Source organism: Oryzias melastigma, linkage group LG23 (genome assembly GCF_002922805.2).
Source record: "Oryzias melastigma strain HK-1 linkage group LG23, ASM292280v2, whole genome shotgun sequence".
Taxonomy (NCBI): Eukaryota; Metazoa; Chordata; class Actinopteri; order Beloniformes; family Adrianichthyidae; genus Oryzias; species Oryzias melastigma.
Window position 1 is genome coordinate 5,565,407 of NC_050534.1, and position 23,529 is coordinate 5,588,935.

Here is a 23,529-nt window from a genome sequence, read left to right on the forward strand (position 1 = left end):
AGGATATATAACAATACAAATTACTTGTCCAAATACGCATGATTGATTGAAATGTCTAATTGATAACAAAATCAATGTCAAGTGTAACCCAACACTTTCTTTCAAATGCAATAAATTAAATATTTCAAATCATTTCCTGACGGATATATTCGGGAACAAAAAGTAGTGTTTAGATGCGTAACTATATACACATTAGAATGACGACAGAGGAGGGGGATATACCAGAAATATAAATGGATATTGAATTGAGAGTGAGACATCTCGCTAAACATTTTCTTAAAAAAAATGCCAAGATGCCAACCATGGTTGTGACCAATGCGCAAGCGCAAATCCACTCTTTTTTTTTTAAAAGAAAATACATTCTCTATTGCTAAAACACATATGCCAATTAGTGATTCATATATTAATTATTATACTATATTAATATATAGTAAAATTAATATGAGTTTTTTTCCTTTTTTCCCAAAATGACATAGATACTCCGAACCAGTAGAGGGCGCCAAACCCTGAAACTTTGACTTGATTTGAGTCAACTCAGAAGCGGATGTTGGTTTTTGCCTCATGCAGTCAGTGCATGTAGCTGCGAGCTGACAACAACAAACTTTTTTACTCTTAGAAAATGGATTTAAATACCAATAAACAGTGTTCGCCAGCTTTATTGTCCTGCGGAAGCGGAGCAGGTTTGAATTGTTTTCTTAAATTGTCAAAGTCGAGAGTTTATTAATAAAATGTGAAACGGAATTTAATGTTACGCTACAGAAGAAGCTAGCTTTAGCTTCCACATCCAGGGGTTTTTACCGTAAAATGTGATTTTTTAAAATTATTATTTTTGTGACTTACTTAGTCGTGTAGTGTTTACATGAACACAATCTAACATATCTGAATAAATAATAGATTATACCCCCTCGAGAAGTTTGTTTCATGTCCTTTCACAGTGTCTGATCCAGCTTTTTTAGCCCTCATTTTGATGTCTTGTTTGGTCATAGCTATGGTACTGCTAGCTTTCTCAAATAATAACTAGCAGGACTTTTCTGCCAACAGCTTTTAGTGACAAACTTCTTCTCAAGCCCCAAACCCTGCAAACAGAGCGAGTCCCCAGAAGCAGCGGTGAGAGGTCGCCTGATTTTTTTAAGTTGGAGTTTGCTCTCAGCAGCTGATGTGGGGTTACTCTGTGGTTCTCAGTGCTGGAACGGCTGCAGGGTTTCTTGCCTCAGATGGCCGAGGCCAACAAGAAGCTGAAACAACAGATGGAGCAAGGTCCTGCTGGAAGCTTTGACATAGAGAGTGTGGAGGAGGACGAAACCGTCATAGAAATGGTGAGTTTTTCTCTGCTGGTCTCCTTCATTGACATTTTCCCCCTCAAGTCGAAAACTCAATGTTTGAAGTCCCACTTTACACATGCACAAATTAAAACTACAACAGCTTTTAACTACTAACACACAAATCTTTAAAAATAACGCATAAATCACTTGTTACACACACACAAATGTGAGACTTATTTCACGTCTTTTCACTTATAGTGTGAATAATATCTTGTAGAACTTGACATTTTCCCACTTTCTTAAACAGATATGCCTGATAATTAATCTAAAAAAGGCAAAATACGCGTTTTAAGAACATTTATCACTTAAAAAAAACCCAGAACTGATTACTTCCTCTCTGCAGCCCCTCCACTGACAGCACCCCCGACACGGGGCTCTGTCCCAAACATTGGTCACCAGTCACAGAAATAGTAGGCGGCACTGGACCCTTCTAAACACCTGCAAATGAGAGTGGGCCAGTGCTGCCAATAATCGCCACGTTTACTGAGCAGAACTCCATGCATTGACTTTATAACATTTAAAAATTGTGATTTGTTCGTAATTTTTAAAGATTTGCGTGTGTAATTAGTCTTAATCTGTTGTCATTTTAATTTGTGCATGTGCAAATTATACTTTTTTTAATTTTGCACTTATCCACATACTGTATTGTATGAGTTACAAATCCAGAATTACGCACAAATGAAGAATTAAGCACGCATACATCAGTGTGATACTTATTTCTTTCCATATTTAAAGGGTAACCAAACAGGGAAGTTGGAGGCTGACTCCGCCCACAGCTAAAATGTGAAAATCCAGTCAGAGGGGCGGGGCTTGGGGCAGCACTGTTATCATTACTGGAGCTGCAGATCATGACATCAGACTTCTGAAACTTACATGGTTTGACCAATCACAAAATCCAACTGTAATACCTCAATTCAACCTGTAGGGGGCAGCACCCAGATGGTTTTAGACTATATTTTCAAGAATTAAACTATTTTATTTTAATTTGTCAAAAAATTGGCAATGACAGCTCTTTTAAAGACCCATTTATAGAAGTCAACAGCCAAAAAAAAGTTGATTTAGGGTTTGGTTACCCTTTAACTACCCTTCCTCCCTCCAGGACAAGTTCAGGAACTTCTGTGTTAAACACGACCAAACCTAAAACGTGCAGACACAATTTTAGATTTTTAAAACTGTCCTTCGAAACACTAAAATGTATAGTTATCTGCATCCGGGTCAAAATGTCCTCAAAGGAGAAAATAATTTTCTGAAGATTTTTCCTTTTATAAAGGCTGACTCAACTTCTCTGTAACAAAAACTGCTCTAGTCAACATCTCAGTCTTCAACTTTTCTCTGTTTTAACTTGAGATTTTCTCCTGGTGTCTCCAGGATGTGGCCCTGGTAGAGCTGGAGTCGTCAGACGAGTCTGACGGCGAGGAGGAATCGGACTCTGAGGAATCGGACTCTGAGGATGACAGCAGTGAGATCACGGAGCAGAACCTCAAACTACCCGGACACACAAACAAGAAAAAGAACCCTGTCATCCAGGTTCTCCATGGGGAGTAGAGCGTTAAGAGGACATTTTTTAATCCAAACACTGCTCAAGGAACTTTTTTTTTTCATTCTGAAAGAGGAAAAACGGAACAGAAACATCCTCTCTGGAGATTTTTATACTTTTCTTATCCCTATGGGAGAAAAAATGTCAATCTTCTTTTTGTTTTCTTTTCTTTTTCCTCCTTTGACTCACAGCTGGAAGTAAGAATACATAAAAAGGAAGATGGCCGCTCTGTTTTCTTCCTCAGCAAAGGAAGTGCTGGAAAAATATTTCTTTGAGAACTCACTTTGTAGCAAAAAAAGTCAGAAAGAACAAATATAAAGTTGATAATGTTGTACACTTTTGTAGTCTCTACAAGTGGCTGAATCAGAGTGAGTTTATCCCACCGGTCTGCACTTCTTCTCCTTTTGTTAGAAGATCTTCTGTTGACTTTGAAGCCTGTTGAAGATCCATTTTTGCTCAAAATAAATAAATAAAGGGAACAACTAGACAACTCAATGTTACTCAGACATCTGTGTCATCAAGTGTCAAACCAGGAAACAACTGACTGATGATCTATTTCTGGTGTTTTTGTGGAATAGACAACAGGTGAAAATATATTATTGATAGATGAGAACGCTGAAGCTAGCTGGAAATGCTAAAGCTGATAGCTGCAAACGCTGAAGCTAGCTTGAAACGCTGAAGCTGATCTCACTGAAGTTGATAGCTGTGAACGCTGAAGCTAGCTGGAAATGCTAAAGCTGATAGCTGGGAATGCTAAAACTAAAAGCTGAAATCACTGAAGCTGATAGCTGAAAATGCTGAAGCTAGCTAGAAAATGCTAAAGCTGATAGCTGCAAACGCTGAAGCTAGCTGGAAATGCTAAAGCTGATAGCTGAAAATGCTAAAACTAATAGCTGAAATCACTGAAGCTGATAGCTGAAAATGCTGAAGCTAGCTAAAAATGCTAAAGCTGATAGCTGCAAACGCTGAAGCTAGCTGGAAATGCTAAAGCTGATAGCTGCAAACGCTGAAGCTAGCTTGAAACGCTGAAGCTGATCTCACTGAAGTTGATAGCTGCAAACGCTGAAGCTTCCTGGAAATGCTAAAGCTGATAGCTGGAAATGCTAAAACTAATAGCTGAAATCACTGAAGCTAATAGCTGAAAATGCTGAAGCTAGCTAAAAATGCAAAAGCTGATGGCTGAAAACACTGAAGTTAGCTGGAAATGCTAAAGCTGATAGCAGAAAACACTGAAACTGATAGCTGGAAATGCTAAAGCTGATAGCTGAAATCACTGAAGTTGATAGCTGAAAACGCTAAGTCTAAATTCTGAAATAATAGCTAAACTCCAAAAAACGTCCAAAAAACAGAAAAAATAGCCAAATTAGCCAAAACAGCTAGCATGTAGCTGAAAAATGTGCTCAACTCCAAAATAACCTCAAACATCTTAGTAAATGGCAAAACATTTCAGCAGCAAAACAGAAAAACTAGAAGAATGCCAATTTTTAAAACTTCAAAACTGTAACTTTTTAACATAATTATGAATAATAAAAAGGCAGGATTATTATTATAGAATAAATCAACTTAAAACTTAAATAACACGACATCTCACACAATATATTTTGTCAAAATTATACAAGTTAGAAATAGGCGCAAGATAACATCGGACCATTAATAACAATAAAATAAAATGATCTGAGGGCCGGATCCGGCCCCCGGGCCTTGAGTTTGACTCATGTGGCTTAAACACTTCCAAGTTTAAATCTAAAGATAGTTAAGATTTTTGTTTTACATCCAGTATTCAGTCTTTAGTAGCCTTTATTATGTCAGCACATGCAACAATGTAAAGGCAGGAATATAGAACAGAATATTTCATTCATGCAGGTATCAGATGTGTTCTTATAATGTTCACTTAATTCTTTTGAGCTTTGTACATCCAACAAACGTCTCATGAAATCTCAAGGTTTGTTCCTTTGGAAACCTCTTAGCCTCAGTTCTGACTCTGCACCACAAATGAAAAGGAGAATTTTCTTTCAAACATGATCATTTTATTCCGGTGACACTTGTCGCTCTCCAGTTGGTAGCTCCACAGCCCTCGCTCCTCTTCCACAGCTTTACATTCACAGTTTTGTCACTACAAAGAAATAGACTTTTACAAAATAGGGGGAACAATATCCAAAATATCTGGAATATTTATGTCCTTGTTTTGATTCTAAAAGCAGAGAATTTACAAAAAATTGGACAATTTTGTTTGAAAAATCATAGTGTTTAAAAAATGTAAAAAAAGATTTTACATCTGCTACAAATGACACACCGTGAACTCTAACCGACAACATTTAGAAACATTTTCCCCAAAGTCTGATGAACGGGAAAGTGGCTTTATGCACAGGTAACATTGGAAGGCACGCTGTTTTCTTCACAATGTGATGGAGCGGGCTCAAAAAAAACATAAAACAAAGAAGTAAGACTTGTGCTGCAGTGTCTCCTGGTCGAGTCAGATGCTTGAATGTACCGATATGAATCTAAACCCTGCAAAAATTCAGGAAGCGTTGCATCTATCAGCTTTGTGTCCATGCATTCAAGGAGTGATGCGGTCTTTTTTGAAGCCCACTTTTGTCTTAAAAAAAGGGGTTGATGACGCCCAAACTGAAATATCTAGCACTCACGGTCCAGGATTTAAGGGTGGCCAGTATTGTGTTCTTCTGTGTTGAACCTCAAACGCCCCACATCCTAATAGATGTGTAGAAGTCCACTGAAACCTGGAGGTGTAGTTCAACCTTCTGATCCAGATGTGGCCTGAGCTTCAATACTCCACCGTCACTGCTTTGGTCTTCAGGTATTCTGAGAGGGCGTCCTCTCCTGAACACAGAGAACAAGTAAATCTACAGACCTCCATCTGCACTGTTACGCTCTCGAATACTGACCCAAGTCTTTGCCAAAGCCCGACTGCTTGAATCCTCCGAAGGGTGAAGCCACGTCGGTTTTGTTGTAGGTGTTGACAAAGACGGTTCCGGCCTCCAGCCGCTCGCTCACATACATGGCCTTGTTGATGTCGCGGGTGAACACCCCAGAGGCCAGGCCGTACTCCGTGTCGTTGGCTCTCTGAAGAACACCGTCCACGTCCCTGAGGTTTGGGAGGGGGTAGAGTGAGACGGCTGCTGGCTTCTTTACAGATAGGAGTGTTACTGTCTTACCCGTCTTTGAATTTGGACACCACCATGACGGGACCAAAGGACTCCTCTTTGGCGATGAACATGTGGTCTTCCACGTCGGTGAACACTGTGGGCTGCATGAAGAAACCTGGGAGAAATGATGGTATAAGATGGTTGATCTGTGTCAGGAGATGGTTTTCCTCAGACAGTGGGGGGCGTCTTCTACCTGGCCTGTCCACCTGTTTGCCTCCATACACCAGTGTGGCTCCTTCCTTCACCCCGATGTCGCAGTACTCCAGGAGCTTGTCCAGGTGGGCCTTGTGGTTCTGTGGGCCGTGATCGGTGGATCGATCCAGAGGATCACCGATTTTCATCTTCATGATTTCCTCAACCTTTAAAGAACGGAGATGGGAAACAGTCCAATTATCATAGATCTATCCAACCAGGCTAAAGCAACTGGATAAATTAGTGTCTCCGCTATGCATTTCCAGTCTGATTGGCAACAACAACTGCAAAGTTTCTTGTTTTTCTGACATAAAGAAATCTTGAACACACCCAGGAGGCCACAGGAAGCGGTACAGAAGTGAAACCAAGAACCATCTCTATCAGCAGCAGTGGAAGCAGTTTATTTTTTCCAAGGATTTTATCTGTTTAAAGCTTCACAATCCTAGTTGAGGCTGTGTTGTCTGTTCAAGCATAAGTGAAACTTCGGTATGTTGACTCTTTTCAGTTCTTTTCAGTCACCTTATTGAATTAAATAGAAATATCTGCAAAATGGTGACTTTTGGCTTGCTTTTGATCGCTATCATTCTTATTTTATCACGTCTGTAAAAAAAAAACTATACTTGTACAGGATGAATGGTCGTTGTTTATACAACTGATAATCGTCATTTCATTGCTTGCACACAAAATTGTTGGACAGGTCAAATACTTTGTATGTCCAATTCAAAAGTATTTTTATTCAGAGTTTCTACTCATTTATTCAAATTAAATTTGAGACTTTGCAAATGTAAAATTAAGACCTTCTTTCTAGTCTTGGCTCCTTAAGCTGGTCCTTCAATCCTTTACCCTTTAGGACCCATTGGCTTCTGTCTCCATCTTCTATCTTTCTAAGTCCAAATGGACCTGGTATCTGGTCCTGGCTCCTTAGCTCATCAGTAGCTGTTTAGTACCTTGGTATACAGTTGGAAAAAGGGATCAGAATCCACATAGTTGGAACAGCCAATAGTGTCAATAGAAGATTTGAGAGGATTATAATTTTCTTGCAGAAGGCCCAGAGTTCAGGATAGGTCTTCCTGATTACACTGTTTAAGAAAAGCTCCAGCCAAACTTTCATTCATCATAATAATCATCACGTTTCTGTCCTATTACAACTATGATTTTGGGAAAAAAATCCCCTTTTTAATGTTTTAGAAACTTTGTGGATGTTATATTTGATTTGCTCCCCAAATCATTGTTGTAGGACAGTAAGGTGATGGTTAGTCACGACTGAAAGTGTGGTGACTGTAACTTTACTCTCTCAAGAACAGGCTCTTTGTGATGAAGGCGGAGCCATGATGTGGACTCAAAGAAGGATAAGGCATTTTGTGACGGAGCAGAGTCGGTATTTTTCGACTCACCACTCGGCGGATGTACTCGTCATGGATGGACTCCTCCACGAACAGACGTCCAGCGGCGATGCAGTTCTCTCCTTTGTTGAAGAACACAGAGCTCATTCCCTGTGGAGAAGCGTTTCATCTTATTGGAGAACTTAATGATCTTTAAAACCAGCCGTTTGTTTACATGAAGCTAACGTGATTTGATTGATGAAAACCGTTGAGGTGTGTACTGGCAAGAGTCTGGTGATACCAACCATTGATATTACTAGAGATTACATGCTAGCTTGTTGCATACGGAAAGTTGGACTCCATATTGGTATTGTTATAGATGTTGCAGCGTTGCCGCCAGACTCTGATAGAGGCTGACCTGTGGAACGTGAACCCCCAGCCTGCGTTGCCACATTCACTAACATACGTATCCTGATACATGTGTCGCAATACGTCTCCCGATATTTTTAAAAAGATAGTACCTGGCAATATTTCCCTTTTTTTTTGTTTTTTTCGTAAAACATAAGTAATACGCTGAACTACGTTTGCATATACATAACAAATTCAATATCATCTTGGCAGAATTTTAAATCAATACAAGTATCGCGATTTTTCACTGATTTGATATTTTCTTTCACCCTTAGAAAACAGCATGTTTTCCAAGTGACCTTACACTAAAACAACATGTGGAATTTAATCAAACTTTCTGAAATATTGTCAGAGCTGCAGAAGGAGCTTTGGTTACTTTTGATGACACAAATGCAAAGAAAGAACAACAAACATGGCAAAAGACGAGCTTCCTCACCATGCGGACGGCCTTGTCCATGTCACAGTCACTGAAGATGATGAGAGGGGATTTCCCGCCCAGCTCCAGAGAAACCTTCTTCAGGTTGCTGAGCGCGCAGCTGAAGACCCCCAGATAAAGAGGATTAGCAAGCAGCTCTGAAGACCAGTTAGCAGACCAGCAGGCTGTTACCTCTTCATGATCTGCTTGCCGATCGGCGTGGAGCCGGTGAAACCCAGCTTACGGATGTCGGGATGGTCGGACAGACGCTGCCCCACCATGCCACCTGAAGAGGAGAAATCCCTTCAGTGTCTGATCGCAGAGGCCAACACAAACACATAAGTCAATGCTAACAAAATCCATTGACCTTCATCATAGGTGCAGAAATAAGCAGATATTAGCAGATTTAAGCAGGAATCTGACCAAACCACTTATTTCTAAACTAACTCAAATACGTTTGTGAAAAATTATTTTAGCTTTTAGGAAGATTTTAGCAACACAAATCTTCTGGGGTGATATTTGTGCCACCATATTGCAAGGAAAAACATAGTTTTGAGATCAACATTTTCTAAGCTGCAAACAAAATGTAAATTATTTAAAAAAAAAACATAATTTGCAAATGAAAATGTTTAATATTTTATTTCAAAAACGTTTTTTCTGCATTTGCAAACTTTTTTTTCTTTAGAAAAATATTTCTGCGATTGCAACCCAAACGTTTTTAGATGTGTAGTGCCTCATCTTTCGCCCCATCTTTGAACTTGCGTTTAACGTTTTCTTTCAGCGTTGCGTTTGTGCCACCCCAAACAGCCAGTTGATTGGTCTAGATTCTATCCAATCAGGTGTCTCTACCTCGCACTGCCGTGCTAGGGGGCCGAGGAGGACTCTGGTCTTTCTATCGGCGCTGTTCGGTCTGAATTCTACAGTCTTTAACCATGTCAGAAGCAGAAAAAAAGCATCTCAGCGTCGTCTCCATCCATTACGGTTATGATTTGTATGAACAAGCTATAGTATTTTTCGTGAATTAAAAATAAAAAAAATAAGAGACAGCTGCATTTTTTCATGAATATGTTTAGACAAAAGTAATCAGCAGGCTGTTTGGTTGGCACAATCATAATGCTGAGAGAAATTTTTAAACACAAAATCAAAGATAGGGTGAAAGCGAGATGAGGCACTACGCATCTAAAAACGTTTGAGCAACTGCAAAAGTACTTTTTAAAGAAAAAAATAATTTTGTAAATGCTAAAAAATGTTTTTGAAAGCAAATATTAAATATTTTTATTGGTAAATTATAATTTTTTTCTTAACAAAGAAAAGTTTGACCTCAAAACTGGGACTTTTGTTTGCAATACGATTGGAACAAGAATCTGAGAAACTGCCTTTTAGACATTTTTAGTATTTATACCAGAGCCTGGTAGAATATTTATGACTCCTTTAGGGATTCCAGCTTTCACAGAAAGCTCAGCAAACTTCAGCGCCGTCAGAGGAGTCACCTATAAATGACAAACAAATGAACACAGTCAGATGAGAAATGTCCTGAACACCTGATAGTGTTTTGACGATATATTCAACCTTTAACAAATGCAGATGGTTAATATTAGAGTTAAAATCCTCACCTGAGCTGGCTTCAGCACTAGCGTGTTTCCAGCTGCCAGACAGGCTGCACTTTTCCAGGCCAGCATCATGAGGGGGTAATTCCAGGGGATGACTATGGCACAAACTCTGCCGCACAAAGAAGCAGTCGGTCAGAAAACAGTGGATGGGTTCAGGGCTGTTCAGCAGCCGCAGAACTTCACCCCAGAGGCTCTTTCTTTGTGAAGGTCAGGTTGCGGTTGGGCCTGGCTTGGTTGATGGGGATGGTTTTGCCCTGTATGAATGAAGAAGGTTTCATTGGTCTGGTGAAGGTTTATCCAGCTGTGAAAGTGAACGTTGTCCCACCTGAATTTTGTCACACCAGCCAGCAAAGTAGCGGAACGTCTGAATGGACATGCCGACGTGAGTCTTGAGAGCGAGCGTGTACACGGCTCCAGAGTCGATGGACTCGATGGTGGCCAGCTCTTCCTGATGCTCTTCCATCAGGTCTGCAAGCCTGAGGGAGGAAAGTGACTTCTAAGTTTATAGGCTTTCTATAGAAATTAGCAAAGATAAAATTGGGATTTTAAGTGCAAGGTTCCTATGACTCTAAGACATGAGTGTCAATCGTATGGCATTTAATCTGACCCAAGTGTGAAGAGAAAAAATGATAAGGATGCTAAAAAAAACACTTTCTAGCTCATTCAAGTTCTGATTATTTAAAGAAATAATTATAATTCTAGCTTGATATTTAACATACTTTTAACATACATAATTTTTACTAAATCGGGTTTGAACCCGTTTTGGGGAAGCTCTAATCCAGTATTGACCCTCACTGTAAACAATTCCTGATAACTACACCTAGAATCAAATGAAATTAGTGGTTGTGTAGCTTTTTATTAGAAATGATTACAGTCATTGTGCTAAAAAAACCTAGCTAGTAGCTAAAAACTAGTCATTGGTTGTAATCTCATGTGAATACTCTACCCTGGTCACTAAAATCATCCAGACATGTTTGTTTTTTGTCCTCTTGAACCTCGACTCACTTGTACAGGAGACTCCCTCTGTCTCTGGGGTTCATCCTGCCCCACGGTCCGTTGTCAAAAGCTTCCTTAGCAGCAGCTACGGCCCGGTCCACATCACTCACCGCTGCGTAGGACACCTTACAGATCACCTGCATGAAGAATCTTCTATTAAACCAAACACCTGAAACCCTGAATCCTAGGTGAGATCAGATAGAGTGAAAGGACGAACAGGTTAGTGTGGACCAGACTCACAGATCCATCCGTGGGGTTGATGGTGTTGTAGGTTTTTCCATCTTCTGCATTCTCAAACCTCCCATTGATAAAACACTGGTATGGCATTTTCACTGTCATGCTGTTCACTTCTTTGGTTGCCTAAAACCACAATAACAGAACCAGAAAGTTTGCTGAGAATAAAAGGACGTAAATTCACAGATTGCTTTTCTTCCGACATTGCTTCCTGTCACGGTGACGACTTGTTTCTGCGTTCTGACTCTTTAACACCTTTCACTCAAGTGCTGGCTTTCTGACTCCTGTCTCCTTAGTCTGCATCCATTCATCTCTAGGAGTCACCGGTCTTCCTCCACCTGTGTGTAGGTGGAGAACCCGGGTCTGTGCTTCACCAGTATGGAGAGAAAATAGTCACACTGGATTTGTCTGTGTGATGCTTCATTTGTGATGTGTGTCTATTTTGTGAGTATCTGCATCCATCCATGCTTCCATCCATCCTGTATCCATCCATCCATCCATGTTACGGCCCTGGTGTATCCGGCACTCTTTGTGTATGGTTTGTCTGGTTGTGTGCTTGAGTTTTGGGTAAAAGAGTTGGCGTGAATGAGTTTTCTTTCTGTAGGAGTCTAAGCTGAGAGCTGCAGCTCTGCAGAGTGTGGACCCGCCCATCTACACCTGATCCTCATCATGCTATCAGCTGAGGACCAGTGACAGAGGATCCACACATGGATAAAAGAGCTGACTTCCCCATCCAACGTTGGCAGCTTTTGTAACGCCCTTTCTGGTGGTCAGCTTGCCCATGGTGTGAACTCCAAACTTTAAGTTCCTGTCCTCTTTTGTGGACTTTGGTGGTGGAGCTTATTGTTGAGAGCCTGTGTCGAACTTTGACAGTTATACTCAACAGACCTGGTGGGTCTGAGTTTGTGGCTCCCATGTGGAGATGTTTTCTATTTGATGTGCTGTAAAAATTAACCCTTGTTCAACTTTTCTTTCTTTGTTGCATTCTGTTTGTGTTCATTGTGCAGCAAATTAAAAGCTGCACACCACCACAGTGCTCCAGTCTGGGTTTTCTTTTTTTATGTTACACCTTATTCTCCCTTCCCCTCGGTTGGGATCGTAACAATCCATCTATCCATGCATCCATCCATTTATCCATCCATCATTGAGTCTTGAAACCTCTGATTGGACTAACATAGTCAACGACCAGCTCCTCCTCCTGGTCTTCTCCCCTCAGCTTGCGCACAAACATCTGGATGAAGTCCTGGAAGGTGGTGGCCATGTAAACGTCCTCATTCTGCAGCTGGACACCAACACACTTCTGCTTCACCTCCTCCACCAGCCTGCACACAGTCAAACCAACTCCACTTTAGCCGCAGAAGTGGACTTCTGTGCAACAGACCGATGACCTCACAGAAGACGTGAGGGGTCTGGAAAACCAAGAGGGATCTGACATAGTTCCTAAAATGAGAGACTGACCAGACATTATTTTTGAAGGAATGACTGCTAAAAATAGATATTCAAGCTGTCAAATTGTTTCTGGATTTAGACTTTTTTTAATTGAAATAAACTCAGTTACTAATGGAGACTATCTTTAGATCTCAGTAAAGAACAGAAAATGTATCATGTATTTCACATGGTCAGTAATAAAAGTTAAGATGAGTCATTTTGAAATCCTTCATCCTCACCTGACAACATCCATGGAAGCAGCTCCAGACTTAAAAAAGTCTGTGGTGTCCACAATGGCCGGAACGTTGCTGAGAATGCCCTTCCAGATGTTCTTTAAGTGGAAAGAAAAGGGAATTATTTTCCTTTGTTAGAAACTTCTGTTAATTTGAGAAACACAGAGATCTCCTTGCCCTGATTTCCTCTGCCATTTTCTTCTCCTCGTCGGTCAGCTCCACAGACGAGCTCTCTCCGGAGGAGAAGTACTTGGAAGCAGGAATCATCTTTCCATCCTCAAACTGCAGGTTCTTCACTAGGAGCTGAGCGTAAAACACACTTAGATTATTCAGATCTGTTCCAATAATCCAGTAGTTTGCACACAGATGTGACACTTACAGCCTTCCCGTCAGTTCCAAACAGCACCAGCCCTTTCTTTGAGATGATGCCGGGTTGGGACGCTCCCTCGATCTCCAGGGGCTGGCCGGCTGGGACCGGCTCGCTCAGCATGGATGAGCCATAAAAGGTCACCGACTGCAGAGACGGTAACTTTAACCACTTTATGTGAGTGAGAAAGCACTCCAGTTCTGCAGCTGCTTTCTAACTTCTACAGCAAATGCAAGGAGGGCAAAGCGGAGGCATCAGTGCCCAACATAAAAACATAACAGATCTGATAGCTAGCTAGATAGCTGTCTATCTATCTACCTATCAGATCGCGGTCTGTCTGTCTGTCTGTCTATACAACATTATTGGAATAATGTTCACATAGTTTGTTGTTAGTGGTGTCAGCAGACTCTTGTCCTTGTCAGAAAACACACCTGACCACCTATGTGCGCCCAGGCTCCGGGGACTTTGTCGTGGCCACGGATCCAGTTGTGGATGGCTTTAGCCGGCTGAGCCAAGTCAACCTGGGAACCACAGGGAGAGGCTGGTTATGCTCAGTGCTATCTAAATGACTGAGAATGAGGGCAAAGTCACACAGCTGGCAGCTCCTAGGGGAGCAGAGCCAGGAAAAATTACAGAGGAAAGTAAACGTCTCCTCTATGAACCGCACATTGACATGAGGCTGCAGGAGACAAGGACATAGGAAATATGGAGAGAAAATAGTCTCAATTTGCAAAATTTTACATTTGTAGCTTAAGTCTGCCTATTTGTGTGTAACTTTGGATTTTTTTATGTGGGTGATTCTTAAATTGTTACTAATACAATAGATTTAGTGTGTAACAGTGTGCACTTGTAATTGTGTATTCACATGTACAAAAATTACAAAATACAATAAACGCACAACTTTAAATGATAACAGCTTAAAACTAGCTACACATACAAATCTTTAAAAAGTACACAGCAAAAAACCTGATACGAAAACACATTTATACATAAATCAGTCTCCTAGCCGAGAGGGAGCGATGAGTTCTAAAAAAATGTTGTGTATTTTAGAAATGGTTTCTCTATTCTCGTTGCTTCCTTGCGGCTGTGATTCCTCAGAACCTGGCGCTGCTATCGCCGTGACTAGGAACCGGCGCTGGTGGAAGAGCTCCATGCTGGCAGGGAAAGCGCAGCCGAGAGGGAGCAAGGTGGATAGAGAAACTTTACTCCTAAAAATACATATTTAGACTTTTTCACATTAATTATTGTGGCATATTTGTTGAAGAAAATGTGAAAATGTCAAGTTTTACCAGATATTATTAAGGGTTTTTTTAGGCTATTTTGGAGCTTAGCTAATATTTAAGCTGAAAGCTAGCTACTTTGGCTAGCTTAGTCTCTTCAGTTTTAGGCTAATTTGTCATTTAACTAATATTTTCACTGGCTATCAGCTTCAGTGATTTTAGCTATCAATTTCAGAATCTTCAGCTATCAGCACTAGCATCTTCAGCGGCCTAATTCAGCTTAAAGCATTCATACTAGCATTATCACAGGTAATGATATATCTAGTTTTAAGCTAGTGATGGTTAAGATGTGTGTTTTACATCCAGCTTGCAAATTATCCAATTAGTCGACTCATCAGAAAAAGTAATCGTTGATTAGTCGACCATTAAAATAATCGTTTGTGGCAGCACGACTGATGACGCAGAATTCTAGCAGCATTAAAACGCACACTTTACCCACAAAAATTTGAGACGTGAAAAGAGTCTCACATGAGATTTGTGCATAATTGCGGTTAGGGCTGCATTGATAAAATCAATTTGAGCTTATAAAATCAATAATCGATTCTTAAAAATATAAATGGATTTTGCACATAATGCTAAAGTCTGCTAGCTTGATGCTAATGTTTAATGGTATTTCCCATAGGACGGTTAATGGTAACGATTGGTTGACGTAGACATACATTGCTGACTAAATTAACATCTTTATAAACTCACAGCCAAGAATTGTCCAAACTCTTTTAAGGAAATATTTTTTAAAGTAACCATTTGTGGTCTAAAACATAATTTGTTGCTCATACTTTTTCTTCTTCTGGAATTAAGTGTAATGCTATAGCGCGATCGCCATCTAGTGGCCAAACTGAAACTCCCTCCAGGAGAGGCAGAACAATGTTTACAATGTTAATGAACATTTTAGTTACAACTTCTCTTTTAGATAATCCATGCAACACTGTATGATATTAACAATCTCATTATTTCATTAATACATTTTACAGTATGTGAACTGTATCAGATTAATATAAATATATTCAAAAACACATAGTAGATTATTAAGGTATTTCTAAGCAAATGTGTATAAATGTGTAAACTCAAAATTGAATTGAATTGAGTGGATTGAAAGAATTATAAAAAATAAAAAATCGGAATCAATGGAAATTATAATCAATACCCAGCCCAGTTTTATGTGTGTTCAACAAGTGACTGGTGCATACTTTTTAAAGATTTTTGTGTGTAGCTAGCTTTATGCTGTTGTAATTTAAAGTTCCGTGAATTGCATTTTGTAATTTTTGTACATGTGAACACACGGTTACACCCAAAAATGTTTTGTATGAGTTACAAATCAAGAATTACACACACACAAATCCAAAGATTGTATTTTCTCTCTATAAGGAATTGATTTGTCCCATGTATGAACTGATCTGGTCGGTATCACCTTGGCGTTGGATTTCCTCTGGATTCCCTCGTAGCTCGCACCCTCCTCTGGCTGAGGAATTCTGGGAGCCTTTCCATCAGCTATGAGCTGCACAGACTCCACCTGCAGCAGGACAGACAGCTCAGTCTGAGAATCCTTCCAAGAAGCTTTAATGAAACACTTTCTTCAAACCCATCTTCCAGACAGTTACCATGGCTTTGATTCCCTCCGGGAAGAGGAAGCGGTTGTACAGCGTGTCCACGGTGTCATCCGGCTCCACGGCACACTCCCTCTGCAGCAGGATGGGGCCGGTGTCCAGTCCATCGTCAGCCCAGAACACGGTGAAACCAGCTTTCTGATCTCCATGGATCAGGGTCCTGAAGGCAGAAACAGGACACCTTTCTCTCACTAAAATGCTATGCAAAAAACTAAAAGGAAAAGATAAAAAGGAACTGGAGGTGTAGAACCCAGAATGCAGGAGACTGGGCTTGGTTGTTAATGATTTAATAAATAATCTAGGACATGACAAAAGCAACAAAAAGGTGAAAAAGCAAATAAGCTGTCAATGACCAACTGTAAAAAGGCCCTTAAATAGACAGGATAATTACCAAGTGCTGTGGATGATTAACATGAAGCCGGAGTGACTGAGAGGGGAAAACAAACAAAAAAAAACCTAAAACTAAACTGCAGAATCCATGCAACAGGAGAAGAGTCAAAACACCACATTCATTCTGTTTCCATTCATTCACAAACTCACAATTCCATCCAAATGCTTCAAACTGATCCTAAAAACAGCAAAACCTGCACAGAATTAACCAATAATCACAATGAAAACCTCAAAATGTTTTTCTTCAGTAAAACCTTCATATTTCAACATGAATACTGATTCGTTTGGCGTCTATGGATGGGAAAGATTCCAGGTGGCTTGTCGGTGTTCCTGTTCTTGGCAGTGGACCTCGTGACTGGCTCGTTTCGTGTCTCGGAGTGGGAGAGATTCCAGGTGGCTTGTCGGTCCTTAGCAGTGGACCCTGCCTCTGGCTCGTCTCACATCCCTTGCTGTCCCCCAGCTAATCCGGATGAAGCCCTTCTGCTACACTACTTAACAATGTAGCAGTAGAGTTAGAAAAGTTATTTCTTCTTTACCGGTCCTGGTAAATCACCTGTCCATCCTGGGATAGGATCTCTCCCTCATGTGGGCATCTCTCCTTAATTCTTAAGTTTTTCTTTACCGGGAGAGGGGGTCTAAGGGCAGGGATAGCCAGTTTTATTTAGTCTGTTTAGTTTAGCAATTAGCTATTGTTTAGGTCTTATGACCGACCTTCTGCTCCTGTAAAATTATAAATGAGGCAATTGTTTTTGTGACATTGGGCTATATAAAGTGAATTGAATGATCTCAAGAATCATGTAGACGTGTTTACTGATGCTTGTGCAAACCCTTTTTGTAAAATAAATACACCTGATCTCACAACAACCTCTATTTCTTTCATGTATTGTGAATGAGATATACACAGACACTGCTCCATGTAGCGATTAGGCTAAAAACATTTGGTCGTAGCTAAACCTACATGTTTATTGCCAACACCAGTGGACTATAAAGAACAGTAAACACATTTAAGAAACCAGGGCCCCCCCCCACCTCACCAGTTGATGGCAGAGGCTCCTCTGTGCAGGGGCAGGATGGAGGGGTGATAGATGATGGAGCCGTGCTGAGGATGGTCAATGACAGTCATAGGAATGAACTGGGAGCAGAAGGGCATGACGTTGAGCTCCGCCCCCACAGACTTGTACGCCTCCACCACCTCTGGGAGGGGCTGCCCCTTGTTCCGCCACCGGGGAAACTTGAACAGCGGCGTCCCGTCCTTCTCCGCAGCCACCGCTAAGAAGACGAGAGGAAAGTTGAGGAGAGTTGCAGCGAGTGTCCACAAATCCCACAAGTTTCTCAAAGCCAAAAGTAAAAAGAAGGGAGAAAGTTCAAGTCAGGGGAGATGAAAACAAACTTTTCCTAGTGTTCAAATATGCTCAACATCAAACTGGAAGTCCCCAGATTGTATCAGCTGCTAGATATGAAGAGTAAACAGTTGGGTCAGAGGGTCATTCACTCCTGGAACCAAGCAGGAAGTGGCAGTCTGAACCAGAGATTCCAGTTCATACCAGGTCCACCCTGTCCAATAAAGTGCAATAAACCTGGCAGAGTTCAACGTTTTCTTCAGTCCCACAGCTGCACTGCAGTGATGAAGCAGCAGAGACCAGAAAAAGCTCCCGAGCACAAGATAAGGTTCTGTAAACAGCCCTGACAAGAGAAAATGAGGGGAGAAGGTGGAGAAGTGACGATGCTTTGTGGAAAGATTGCATGCGGCTTTCATCTGTTGTCCACACAGAGCCTCCCTCTGCGCAGACAATGGAGCCACTATCTATGATCTGACACGGATGAAGGCCTGTTTTGTTCAGAGGCACAGGGGAGTCCACACACATTTACCTCAGCCAAAGCACGGCCCGTGGTTACACCGAGGACCAGGTCAAACGTAGGGAGCAGGAGTCCAAGCTGCTCTCTGGGAGGACTGGAACTACCCACAAACCTCCTGGATCTGCATACTTCCAGTCTAGACACTTATCTGAGCTTTTAATAAAAGTATTGGAGTGGAGGGATTCTGTCAACATTTGTGCCACATTCATGTTGGTTGCAGGTTGTTGAGCAATGCTCTGTCATGTGAAACACTAAACTGCAGAACTGGATTATAAACACTAATGCTTTATTTATATGATTTTATAAACGTAATCCAATCAGATCATTTATCTCTTATGGTTTGTTGGAATTTGTACCTTTAAACTTTGGTTCAGGTTAGTTTTTGCCAAAAATCTATGAACTTTAAATCTATTGAGAACACATATATACCAAATGTCATATAAATAAAGGTATAATTCATCCTAAAGGTTTAGAAAACTCTGAAGTATGAAGTTTCTTAGATTTTGCATTAATTTGTTTTAACACGTGTTCAGACTGGACACATCCGGTCTGAATACACCCTAAAATAAAAAGCATCTGTATTGATTTGTTCCGGACTAAAACCTGAACCTTGCGTTTGGTCTGAATTCAGACTGGGAGATTTCTGCTCCAGACCAAAGCTTGTAAACAAAACCATGTGACTAAAGATCTCTTCAGTCATTGGCCAACAGTTAAGGGGGCGGGTCAAAACAAAGATGGAGATGTTGCAAATGCTTTTCAAGATAGTTTACTTATTCAAACCTTTTATTTTCGTGGTCCATTTTGAACATCTGTTTCAAGGCCCGGTTCAACACTTTTTATTGCTACTTGGGTACGGCGGAGGAATGCTGCAAGACTGTTACTGGAGACACTACGGCTACGAGGTTGTGGGGAAAACTGTGAGAAGCACCGTAAAACTTAAATTCATCTGACTACATTTCAATGAGTTGCTGTTGCATCGCTGCTCCACATTTGTACGCCAAAGACCAGCTACGGAGGCCGTTTGGTCCAATTGTTTCACGCTCGATGCAGATCGTATTCAGACTGAGGAATCTCAGAGCAAACCAAAGTTCAGTCCGATTGGAAAAGAACCGAGACCACTTAGAAAGATGAGTCCTAGAGCGGTTCCTAGTCCTGGACTAGAGTTTGCTTGCACGTATTTAGACTGAAACTTTGTTTCGCATCGTCGGGGGAAACAAACTCTGGTTCACTTTAAGCGGACCAAGTCTGAATAAACCCTGAAATAGAACCATAGAACCAACTCATAAATTTGAATAAAAAAGTGCATAAATGAGCAAACTTTAATTATTTATTCATGCAATCTGTTCATAAACAAAAAATATTTTTTTAAAGACAAAAATGGCAAAATAAGAAATTTTGATAACACTTTATAATAAGATTCCTTAACAAGAATTATTAACACATAAATAAACATTATTAAGGTATTAATAAGACATTTATTAGCACAATAAGGTTTATTATCATACTTAGTAAGATCCATTATCTACAAAGGCCATAAACTGCTCAATGTATTAACTATTTTTTGACTGTTTTGCAGCACCTCATCTAAAGTGTTAATGAAATGTTTATAACAGTTTTACAGAGAAACTATTCACTGAACTAAAGAGGAAGAGGATGCTGAAGGACCGGAAGAAATCAAACCCTTCTAATCCAGTTGTTTCTCCAAATCCACTGGAAGGGGTGAGAATAAAAGTGGGGAAAGCTCACCGAGGGGGTCCGCTTTGCCGTCTTTGTCAGGGACCGTGAACACCCCCACGACTTTGTGGCCCTGCTTCCTCAGGCTGCTGTACACCTCCTGACCGAAGACACTCTGACCGATGATGGCTAATTTCAGCTTCTTCTGGTAATAACGCTGTAATGAAAGCAGAGATGAGGTTGATTCAGTAATTACTGAACTATTTACTAGTGTATTTTGCAATTAATTATACTATCATATGTTTGCCATATCTTTGCATAGATAAAAATGTATGTTGATTTTGTATTATTTAACTCTGACATCTAATGAATCAAATGTAAATGACATCATATATTTAATTTTAAAGGGGAATTTGGAACTTCATCTTCCAGCTGAGGATCAGATATATTTCTAGAGGTCTTCTGATGGAATGTAAAAAAATAAACGCCTGAATGGAACTACTTATCCATGATTTCTATGACCAAAATGTTACATAACTATGGCGGTTCGGTTTATGTCTTCTTCTCTTCCTCTCAGCCGGCGTCCGAGCGGCGCATGTGCGAGAGTGTCGGGTTTCCTGCACATGTGCGCATGTTTCTGCCTGGTGCGCAGGCTTACATGACAGTTCCCACCAGGCTCCGTCATGCCTTCACGTGAGGCTCCTGCAAGACCGGACACGCGGCAAGACGGCGGCGGAGGGTGGAAGGGGGGGGACCTGTCATCCACATACCCCCCCGTACCCTTTAAATAAAAAGCCGGCGTGTTCTGCATTAAATTGTCAACTGCTTTTATCATGCCTTCTATTGAGCGGGACCGAACCTATTATTACCCAGCAGCCCCTTTTTTTCTTCTTCACCGGAATGATGGAGACACCGAGAGTTACTCACGGAGGACGTGGAGAATTTCCTGATGACTTGACTCGCCGTCAGCAGCATAATGGCGGTGTTTTTTTATTTTTATGAAGAGATTTAAAGCAGAAAAACCGTTAGAGAGGGAGCAGCGCGCGCGGTTGACACTCTGAAGGCGCTGCGGTCGGCTTTTATCCCGGACCGGGCTCGCGGCAGCCAGATTATACTCGTCAGCAACCAGTCGACGCCGTACGTGCGCGAGCACGCGGGGATCCCGGAGCGCGCGCTCAAGACCAGCCTGCTCCTGCCCCGACGGATAGGGTTATGATAGGAGCTATTTTGGGGTTATGGAGACATGAACCCACCACCCCCAAACACGCACACTCTCACGCACACGCACATTACCTTATACTAGAGCTGGGTATCTGTTATTATTTCCACATACGATTCGATTCACAAGAGCCTGAATCGAACGACGCTGAAGCTGGCTTCCGATTCACAGCTTCCGATTCGCGAGAGCGTTCCACTGTATTTTTCGAACTCAGACCACCTAAAAACAGGTCCTGTTCGAAAACTACTTTACATAGACAGTTCAAACCAGGATTAAATTATGCTTTAGATAGTAAAGAATAAATTAAGCTTAGTTTCTGATTTGTGAAAGCTTTTGCTGATTTGTGAAAATGTGAAATAGGGTGATTTTATCGCATTTTTTGCACACTGACCAGTTAAAAACAGGTCCTGTTCGAAAACTACTGCATCTAGACAGTTCAAACCAGGATTAAATTATGCTTTAGATAGTAAAGATTACATCAAACACAGTTTCTGATTTGTGAAAGCTTTAACTGATTTGTGAAAATGTGAAATAGGATGTTTTTTATCGCATTTTTCCCCCTTGATCACCTAAGAACAGGTCCTGTTCAAAAACTGCTGCACCTAGACAGTTCAAATGATGATTAAATTATGCTTTAGATAGTAAAGAATAAATAAAGTATATTCTCTGATTTGTGAAAGCTTTTACTGATTTGTGAAAATGCAAAATTGGATGATTTCATCACATTTTTTGTAATCTGACAATATAAAAACAGGTCCTGTTCAAAAACTGCAGCACCTACACAGCTCGCATGGATTAAATTATGCTTTGAATAATAACAATTATGTCAAACATAGTCTCTGATTTGTGAAAGCTTTTATTGATTTGTGAAAATGTGAGATATAATGATTTTTATCGCATTTTTTTTACTCTGACCACATAACGAACAGGTCCTGTTCAAAAACTGCAAAAAGGTTTATTTTTAAATCTCCTAAAATTATATTAAAAGTAATTTGCTTTTCTAAGTTACTTTAAGAGTGCATGCCGACAAGATTCTTTTAAAGATTAGGATTCAAACACATTTCAAAATATGTTATTTTACAGTTTTACATAAGAAATGTAAAAATCTGAAACATTACTAAATAGGCTCACTGAAATTGATATTTATGGATTATTTTAAGACTTTTGTCATGATATAAAGCACAAGACGAGGATTTATGAAGAGCATAAAGTTTCAGACAGCTAAGACAGAAAGTGTTTAATTTGGGTGTAGAATATGTGAAATGGTGAAGTGTCTAAAAAAATTGAGTGATCAGAAAAAGAAGACCTAAATGCACAGTTAGAGGGGCCCATAAAAAGAGAAATTACATCTTAGAATAAATAATCCTGGATGACATTCTGCACCTAAATGCACAAGGAAATTGTTACAGAGAGTATATTTCAGTGAAACAGTGAATCCGGGGAAGAGCTTCTGCTCCTCAACACAAGTGGATCTACAGAAGTGGACGGAGGTATCATCAGGAGTCAGGAGGATGCGGTGTTGGCGGTGTTGGCGTCAACGGCAAGCCTCCTGGTGGAGGAAGTGGAAAAGAAGAGGAAAAGGGAGACAAAGCCCTCCGCTAACCTGTATAGACTCTGTTCACGTGATGTCAGACAAAATGGCGACAGGACCTACAAAATGAAAAGTTACTTCCTGTAGTCGCATTTAGAACAGCAAAGCTGAACGCTGTTGGACACAATTTTACGTAAATAATAATAGGTAAACGTACCTATTTCAAAAGAAAATTGTACAATATTTATTTTACTAGAGTCCTGCTGTATTTTAATGTTGTGTCTTAGATCGTTCACAAATCTAAATACAAATTTGAATAATGCTTGAATATTGGATGTCCTTTCATTTGAGCAGCAGATATTATTCTAATGGTTTCTATTTTGGTTGATGTTATTTCTGCGTATTTTCAGTGCAATCAAGCACAAAAGCCGATTGAAATTCATGTTGGCCACATTTAAACCTTCAGCAAAGACGCACATCGCCCGTATGCATTTTAATCACTTTCCAGGAAAAATGTATTTGTTGTTTTATGGAATATTTTTGGGCATAGTTATAAGTACTATTCAGAAGAATAATTAGATGTTAAGAGGAACATTCCTTATTAAACTATTTTTCCACAGAAGTGAACACAACTTGAGTTAAGAATCCACAGCCTGACTGCATGTCTGTAATTAAAGGTGTGAAGTCTCCTGCTGGTTGTCATTCTTCAGTCTGCAGCTTTTCCTCCAGCCTCTTGATGGTCTCAT

At 40.5% G+C, this 23,529-nt stretch overlaps 2 protein-coding genes across 2 annotated transcripts; one reads left to right on the top strand and one right to left on the bottom strand.

Annotated features, from left to right (window-relative positions):
* Positions 1-192: 192 nt before the first annotated feature.
* On the top strand, positions 193-3,349 carry lg23h12orf45 (linkage group 23 C12orf45 homolog). The gene is made up of 4 exons (XM_024282662.2): positions 193-680; positions 1,042-1,107; positions 1,183-1,316; positions 2,691-3,349. Exons 1-4 carry the CDS (start codon positions 620-622, stop codon positions 2,865-2,867), a joined length of 438 nt encoding a protein of 145 aa, XP_024138430.1. The 5' UTR covers positions 193-619; the 3' UTR covers positions 2,868-3,349.
* A 1,383-nt stretch (positions 3,350-4,732) lies between these two features.
* On the bottom strand, positions 4,733-21,209 carry aldh1l2 (aldehyde dehydrogenase 1 family, member L2). The gene is made up of 23 exons (XM_024289808.2): positions 20,961-21,209; positions 20,106-20,250; positions 17,537-17,771; positions 16,107-16,272; positions 15,917-16,018; positions 13,660-13,749; positions 13,241-13,375; positions 13,039-13,164; positions 12,868-12,959; positions 12,375-12,522; positions 11,207-11,326; positions 10,976-11,103; positions 10,296-10,446; positions 10,154-10,224; positions 9,974-10,079; positions 9,763-9,850; positions 8,553-8,646; positions 8,382-8,481; positions 7,610-7,708; positions 6,217-6,382; positions 6,033-6,138; positions 5,763-5,962; positions 4,733-5,697 (listed from the first exon to the last, which is right to left on the bottom strand). Exons 1-23 carry the CDS (start codon positions 21,006-21,008, stop codon positions 5,642-5,644), a joined length of 2,772 nt encoding a protein of 923 aa, XP_024145576.1. The 5' UTR covers positions 21,009-21,209; the 3' UTR covers positions 4,733-5,641.
* Between the last annotated feature and the right edge of the window lie 2,320 nt (positions 21,210-23,529).

Bases quoted from the DNA above. Each gene is read 5' to 3' on its own strand.
- lg23h12orf45 (XM_024282662.2), top strand. From the start codon at position 620: ATGGATTTAAATACCAATAAACAGTGTTCGCCAGCTTTATTGTCCTGC. The intron at 1,108-1,182 runs GTGAGAGGTCGC...TGTGGTTCTCAG, and splicing joins GCGAGTCCCCAGAAGCAGCG to TGCTGGAACGGCTGCAGGGT. The intron at 1,317-2,690 runs GTGAGTTTTTCT...TGGTGTCTCCAG, and splicing joins ACGAAACCGTCATAGAAATG to GATGTGGCCCTGGTAGAGCT.
- aldh1l2 (XM_024289808.2), bottom strand. From the start codon at position 21,008: ATGCTGCTGACGGCGAGTCAAGTCATCAGGAAATTCTCCACGTCCTCC. The intron at 17,772-20,105 runs GTGAGCTTTCCC...TCGTCTTCTTAG, and splicing joins CGGCAAAGCGGACCCCCTCG to CGGTGGCTGCGGAGAAGGAC. The intron at 10,447-10,975 runs GTGAGTCGAGGT...TTCCTCCCTCAG, and splicing joins AGAGGGAGTCTCCTGTACAA to GCTTGCAGACCTGATGGAAG.